Source organism: Dysidea avara, chromosome 7 (genome assembly GCF_963678975.1).
Source record: "Dysidea avara chromosome 7, odDysAvar1.4, whole genome shotgun sequence".
Lineage (NCBI taxonomy): Eukaryota > Metazoa > Porifera > Demospongiae > Dictyoceratida > Dysideidae > Dysidea > Dysidea avara.
Window position 1 is genome coordinate 5343172 of NC_089278.1, and position 7861 is coordinate 5351032.

The following is a 7861-nucleotide window of genomic DNA, read 5'->3' on the forward strand; positions in this document are numbered from 1 at the left end:
TTCTATTATTATACTCTTGGCTTTCAGCAGCATACATAAGAAACACTATTACATAATAGCTAATGTTCAAAACTACTATAAGAGTCCAATTAGCAAGTTAGTAGACATCAATTGCAACAGTTCCTGTGATTCCCTTCAGCTGAGCAGAGTTGCATGTCACCACAAGTGTACGTCTTCCCCTCCTACTCTCTGTAGGAGTCAGAATGAACTTCTGCTCTACTTTCTTACCAGCAGCCACAGAACTAGAAATAGTACAACACCTCAATTTGAGCATCTTTTAATGATAAGCTTACTCTGTATTTCTGAAAATATCTGGTTTCATAAGACCAGCTCCCTCCACAATCCATTCAATGTTAGTTAGAGTTGTGTTCAGTGGGTTATCATAGAAAGCAAAAACACTGAAGGGTTCCGCTAAAACAAGATGCACATACAGCTGTGCTGATGTCTGAAACTGGGGAACAAAGACTCCCTTACACAGGTTTAAAGAACAGACTGAATTACAAACAGATCATCTTTTAGTTACAAGATGTTTTAAAACTCAACCAACAATCAGTTGATAATCAACATTTTGTGTGTTCAAACAATTACTTACCTTTCTTAGCATTATTGGAGCCACTGGGAAAATAGAATGACAAGTCTGGTAAGGCAAACTGCTGGGTTGTCTTTCCCACCCAGTGTTGATCCTTCTCCTTGATATTGGCAAATACTGTGCATTGTAGCATAGCCTGGCCGGACAACTTTCCCTCATATTCCTTGTCACTGAGTGTGAATTTGACAGTCACTGTAAAAAGAAGGATTGATCCACACCTTCCTCAAGTATGCTTAGTTGCATACTATGTGCATGTGTGCGCATACATTTTATAAATGGAAACACACACCTTCACCACTACTGTTCACAGTCTTGCTTGTCTTCATCTCCTTGAGCAAAGCTCCAACACTACCTGTGTAGGTGACTGAATTAGCCTTCATCACCAGATCGACTGTCATGTTCTCTGATGCCACCGTCTTCATAGTGAGAGTGAAAGTGCATGGCTTTCCAATAGGAACACTTTGCTCAGTTGAAAGGGTAAACTTGACATCAGTGGTAGGCCTTGTAGAAGCTGTAGCTCTCTCTTCCAATGAGCCCTCTTCATGCTTGTACTCCAGTGTGATGTCTTCAAGCTCATCTTTGCCAACCTTTTTTGTAGCAATTAGAGAACCCACTCTTGTTGTATTTGAACCAATTACTATAGACTTTCCATTGAATTCTACATGGTAGAGAACATCTGCATTGACCTCAGCCATCACAAACAGGTTATCATATTTTAAATCTTTGCCCTCTTTAATGGCCCGCACAGATGCAGGACCAGTAACCATTGTCCCAGAGTAGTCACTGATTTCTTGTGGGGTGGCATCTACTGCTTGCCAGCCACTGTAGTTTCCATGAAGATCAGGTCTAGTCATCCAAGCATCCACCCAAACATGGTAGTTCCTACATAAGTACAGCAATACGTATAGGTATGTATGCAAGCATTACTAAGTCTAGGAGGTAAAAATCATAAATCCAGAACAGTAATACGAAATGCTGTAGAGGTACCTACCTCAAGTTTACTCTGGCCCACGAAATGATACATGCACTGAAAACAGAACCAAGTGGTTTTCATTGACATAGTAAAGTAGTGTAAGAAAGTACATGAAAGTATCTGGACAAGGAAGATCTAGCACAATAATGAAACAGGAAATGTTCATAATTTTGCATTGCACATCTCTATGTGGATATGGATTATAGACATGCTTACCTATACTGCTATATACTGAGCAGAGCATAGCTGAAAATGAAGCAAAATGGCTGCTAATAATCGATATCTGGAAAGTATTAATCACACCAATTTATAGCCTACTGCATTTATTTGAAATCAAGCACAGGGGTCAAATAAATGCATGGATCAAAGATTCCAAGGTACAGAGTACACGCTTGATTTCATTTGAACACTGGGTGTCAAAACTGAATGCTGTAGTTGCATAGTTATTAGATCTAGGTAGTCCAGATAATGGTGGATATGTGTTTTATCGCATGTTTACACTATTGCAGTGAACAGTATGATATTTTAGAGCACTTTGACCATTACCTGTACCTGGTATATACTACATGAAGGAAACATAAATACTGGGTTTATTAAACATCAGGTCAAAATTTGTTTATTGGAAATAAACTATTTGGTTACTATATGGCACCATTATTTCTATTGATGCAGTGCAGGAAGAATAATTATGTAACCAAGTACTAAGAATAATACGAAACGCGGTTAAAATTACGTAATAAATAAATAAATAAATAATTAATAATTAATGTTTGAGAAAACTACGAGGCCTAGAGACATGAACTAACCGGGGATAGATTCGCCTGTGAATGAAGGCACAAACGTATAATCGTCGCTCCTGTTTGTGCTGATGACTTGACCATACGTGTAATTCTATATAACGCCCAGTACCACACCCTTGCTTAATTACTTACATATTGCGCGAAGAAGATTAGTGATGCCCGTGCAGGAGAGCCAGAAGCCACTTGTGTAAACAAGAAGATTACAGAAGCCACTTGTGTAAACAAGAAGATTACAAGTAAGTTTTTATGTTTGTAACATCTCAAGTCTCCATGCCAGCTGCCAGTGGATTCACTGATTCATGTAAATAAACAATACAAGAAAACATTAAACTGACATATGCCACGCTCTTTACAATAAGCTTACAGTTACATATAAAATACAAGTAAACAATTTTGTCTTGTGCAGCTGGCATGGCGAACTTTCTTTGTGTTGGTGTCAGGCAATTCAATACGTGCTTAATCTTTTTTGCCTTCACCTGGCGTAGCTACTAGGCTCTAGTGGCTTGGCTGTCTTCCTTTATCTGGTTCATCTGGCTTGCATACGCCTACAGCATTGTGTAGCTATCTCCTGAAAGTTGTGTATGCATAACTATGGTGTGTCACCCATCACTGTGCCATTGCTACATCACTGATGAACCTTACTTAGCTCTAGTTGATGTTGATATGCATTGCTGTATATTGGCTAATAATTTTTATCTGCATGGTGATGTTGCCTATAATGTATTGCTGCATACAATACTGCAATAATGTATAGTTCTTTCCTGTATGTTTTGTATACATATACTTTGTACACATCACTGTGCCATTTATACCACACCAATGATGTACTGGCACTTAGCTACTGGTGGCCTTTAGTTACGATGCCACTATAGTGTTATATCTGTCACTACTGTGACATATTGAGTTGATTTGGGGATAATGCATTCACCACCTAATAGCCTCACCGGGGGGCTGTCACGTTGGTGTATGTACTTGGTTATATGTGACGCGGTCCTAGTAATAATAATAATAATAATAATAATAAACTTTGGCAACCTATTCTGTGGCTTGTCCTACCTATGCTGCAAAAATTATCTGACATATGCATTTTCCTTTAAATAACATACTGGTGTGCTGTGCTGGTTCTTTTGTCCACATGACAACACTAACACATGTCTTGATAAACCAATATTCATGCACAGTTTAAATAAATGTAATAACCAGGGATAGTTCTGGGAATTTTGCTGACTGGTTTGCAACTCAGAAGAGCAGTTACTTTATCCAAACAAGGTCATAGCCGTCATCAACCCCACAGTGGTGGATCCAGACATTTGAAAAGAGGGGGTTTCATTATGATGCATGATAACTAGCTACAGCCATAGATATAATCTATGCTAGAAGTGAAAATTACCTTTCATAGTTGAATCTTGTCACTCTAGGTCTTTATAGAAAAAAAAAACACAGTTCCAAAAGCTACAAGAGACTGAGATCACTAAAACAACAATTAATTTTAAGACTACTGAAGGTTTGATTTTGGCTTAACATTACTCTGACTGTTCTATTAGAGTATATCAATCTTGTAAGCTTGACTGGTTTCCGCCTATATATATATATTGGAGAATTTACAATGTAACCAACCATGTAATGCATATACGTAACACCTTATATTACCAGTCTTCCAGATACACACATGAAACACTTGCAGATACACATACCAGATGGAGTCAGAACTTTTGTCTTCCAGAAAATTCCAGTACTTATCATAGTAGAAGTCAATGGTCTTATTTGCTTCAGTATCATGTGCTGAACCAAATGTGGTGATGGGACGTGCTGGGATTCCCAAAGCTCTTAACACTACCAGAAACATGAGAACAACATCACGGTACACACGGTGTTAGAGATGTTGGTACCTGTAGTCAGTGTCCCACCAAACACCCAACACTGAGCATACTTGACTGGCTGCTTGGTCCTCATGTATTCTGTCAGGATTGCCTCACTACCACTCCAAGCTGTTGGATTAGTACCATCAGCATAAGCAGCTTCACTACTTGCCCATTTTCCCCATAACACGCCATTGTCACCATCATTAATGTTGACCTACAATAATTATAGCAGCATACATAACAATAGATTCAAAAAAGTTGATGTGCTACTTCTAAAAACAGGCGCCATGCAACTAGCTAACTCATCTGGAATTACCCAACTATGCAATAATGTATCAATTAATTAAGCTACAGTAATTTCAGATTTTGTACTTCATGAAATATTTTGTAATTCCTTAATTACGTTGTTATGCAGTGTTTGTCAGACAAAACACTTTATTACACACACAATATTTTTTTGTCAACTGTTTTACATTGTGTTTTTCTTTCAGCAAATTCACTTGACAAAGTGCTATATTCATTATTTTCATTTGTGTATGTAGGGGCCAAGTAGTCTCACATAGACAGACCACCTTTTCTTTTTGTATAGGGTTGGGAGGAAAAAGAGTCTGGTGAATACAGTAAAGCAGCTTTGTTCTGGCACCCCCAGATTTTGGCCAAAGGATTCTAATGTGCAGCTTCTGATTGCTGCAAAAGGCTGGTTGATTAGTGTTGATTGCATGGTGAGAAATGTTGCACAATAGCTTTGACTATTTTTACAAAGCCATCGTGTGGGATTCTTACCAATCTTCCCGACCTAATACAAGAAAATAAAAAGTGGTCTGGCTATAAAGACTGGGGGACACACCCCTTTTAAATCCTGGTAGCTTATGGGTCATGCTAAGGCGTTTATTTGTCACTAAATGTCTGAAAATCCCAAATGGGAAGGCCACTTACAAAGTGTGTAGAGTTGCTATACCCATATTTAAACTGGGAAATAAAACCACTTTCGAGGCCAAAGCTTACCTATGTGGAAGTATAATACAAGCTTTATTTAGTCTTTATTTCTCACACATACTGAGTGCTTTTACCATTTTAAAATTTTGGGTGTGTATGGACGAATGTAGGTAGATAGGTACATAGCTCCACACACGCTTTTATGAAAACAATTTCAGTAGACCAAGAATGTGCCCATGACCACCCTTTAGTGAGCACCTGATTTAAAAGGATACAAATTGTATGCATTTTAATGACGCAATGGGTCATTGGCAGCCACGTGCACGACTTATCATTATCACAAATTTCTTATCCAACTTACCATTTCAGCCAAAGCTCTTGATACAAATATGGGGTTCTGTCTTTCAGCTGTGTACAAGTCTTTCTCATCAAGTAGAAACAGGGCTGCCTCCAAACACACTTCTTCCAACTAATATAAAAATGGAGCACAATCATCATTCATTTAAATTAATTCGCTGCAGTTACAATAGACATACATACATACATGTAGATTAATTACACACTGCAGCTGGTATGTTAATGTGATATAATAATTATGTAAACAGAACAGAAACCTTAGCATTCAATTAAAGCAATGTCCATAGTAACAGCATTTTAAATAAAAGGATTGCCATGCCAATTTCTCATTTATCATACACATGGACACTTCCTAGTAACCAAAATGTACAAGGAACTGTTATTCCGAACTTTCTGTTGTACCATAGAAAGTACACAGTGCAAGTACAAGCAAACAAGAGGTGCTAGAGTTCAGAGCTCATAGTAAGTACTAAAGTACACAAGTGTATAAAAATATTTTTTAGATGGGGCTATGTTCCAAGCTAGGTGTAGCAGCCCTTTTTGAGATCAATTCTGATGGCAGTGACTACCTTATTAAAACAACTGACTGTTCTATTAAAATATTTTGATCTTTTGCAAAAAAAAAAAAAAATCTATACAGCCCCCCCTCCCCGGGGTTGCTACACCTATGAAGTACTTGACCCATATCTGGTCAAGATGATGGGTTCACAAACCTGTGCAAAGTTCCAGTACCAAATATGTTTATATCGATCTGTGCCACCCCAAATCATTCCAGTCTCATTTATGACATACTCCTCTCGCTTGTCTTCAGATTCCACATACACACTGCTATCTACATAAAGAAACATCAGTCAATTATTCTACCTTCAATTATTTGCTTTCCTGTGCAATCATTATCAAACTTTAGAATGTGTATGTGCAATCACATTAAAAAAAACAACAAAAAAAAAACAGAAGAATCATGTAATCCTGGGATCCCTGAGCATGAGTTTAGGATGTGCACCACTACCACAGCCATGCACTGTCAGCTATCCACCTGACATATAGTTTCTACATTATGAACCAAGAAAAACCTATATGAACTATATACACCCAGGTGAAGAAGACACTAAAGCTGAACCTGACCTCAACTGAGGTTTGCTTGTTCTGTATGAAAGTTTTTGGTCAAGCTAGGGTTGGCACCCTCCCACCCTAAACGTAGCTTGCCTCAAACTCATGCTCCAAAAGTTAGCTTGCATATAACTACACTGTTAAAACTGATGTGCTTTGATAACACCTAAAAATGTTATGGTACCACAGTAAAAGTGCTAAATTTTGACTGCTCCAGTAAAAAAACAAAAACAAAAACAAAAAAACACTTCTATTTTAATAGTGTAGTACATGTGCTTGATACTTGAGTCATGACAAATAACGTAAAAATAGTTGCCCAGCTTTATTTATTAATGCTTTACAGCACAAGTGCTGAAGGTCTGTAGGGCACCTGGTCCTACAGCCTGCTCAAAGACTTTAGTTACTTAGACTTTAGCTACTTAAGGCATGTTTGAAAAGTTGCTTTCATACGAAACAACTCAGAATGCAATACTATTCACCTATCATGCTCTGCTTGGCTTTGCATACAAGTCATATACCTATCTATAGTAGTCTACCATAGCCAGATCACTTTTTCTTCTACTTTGGTAGGGAAGAAAAAGCAACTCAAATAATGACAAAAGAAGAAAAAGTGGCTTGACTGTGCTATTGAGACTAGGCTACACTGAATATATACATACAGCTAAGCTGCAGTAACTGCGCAATAACTAAATTAACATTATAACCAACTTGAACCAACCTCTGTCCCATGGGTTAAACAGGATTACCAGTTGCTTTGTGGCATTCATGCGGTGAATGACTTTACGTTCAGCCTCAACCTCCACCCAGAAATCATACACACCAATGGGGCCATCATTGGGAAGAGTAACAGAGATTGCAATCTCTGTGTCACTTATGCTCTTCATCTCTGCCTTCCATGAGTAGTAGTAATGTCTGACATATTGCCCAATTTTAGACACAAACTTTGTCCCATTAACAACACGAGGCCCGTATCCCCGGCCGAAGTTAGCATTAATGGAGTAGGTTCTGATATCAAATGGTTCAGACAGTTTGACATGAAACGTGAAAGTGTTCCCCCATCGCAGTACAACATATTTTTGCGTATCGTACAAGTCGGTGTGATGTGCAGCAGTGTTGGCAGTAGCTTGGAGGTCAAGATCTAGGATCTCCATATCTCAACGATCCCTGGCTATAGCTAAGTCTTAGCAATATGGTATCTAGTTGTGTTCTGAACATTATGACTTTCGTTTCACTG

The 7861-nt window shown here is 38.3% G+C and overlaps 1 protein-coding gene across 1 annotated transcript; it reads right to left on the reverse strand.

The window, feature by feature from the left end:
• LOC136261752 (protein-glutamine gamma-glutamyltransferase K-like) lies at window positions 1-7861 on the reverse strand. Its single transcript, XM_066055799.1, has 9 exons — window positions 7346-7861; window positions 6231-6349; window positions 5522-5629; window positions 4252-4438; window positions 4057-4195; window positions 879-1471; window positions 593-781; window positions 294-411; window positions 1-242 (listed from the first exon to the last, which is right to left on the reverse strand). The coding sequence occupies exons 1-9, from the start codon at window positions 7776-7778 to the stop codon at window positions 98-100; spliced, it is 2031 nt and encodes a 676-aa protein (XP_065911871.1). The 5' UTR covers window positions 7779-7861; the 3' UTR covers window positions 1-97.

Bases quoted from the DNA above. Each gene is read 5' to 3' on its own strand.
- LOC136261752 (XM_066055799.1), bottom strand. From the start codon at position 7,778: ATGGAGATCCTAGATCTTGACCTCCAAGCTACTGCCAACACTGCTGCA. The intron at 4,196-4,251 runs GTACCAACATCT...TGTTTCTGGTAG, and splicing joins TGGTGGGACACTGACTACAG to TGTTAAGAGCTTTGGGAATC. The intron at 1,472-4,056 runs GTATGTGTATCT...GTACTTATGTAG, and splicing joins AAAAGTTCTGACTCCATCTG to GAACTACCATGTTTGGGTGG.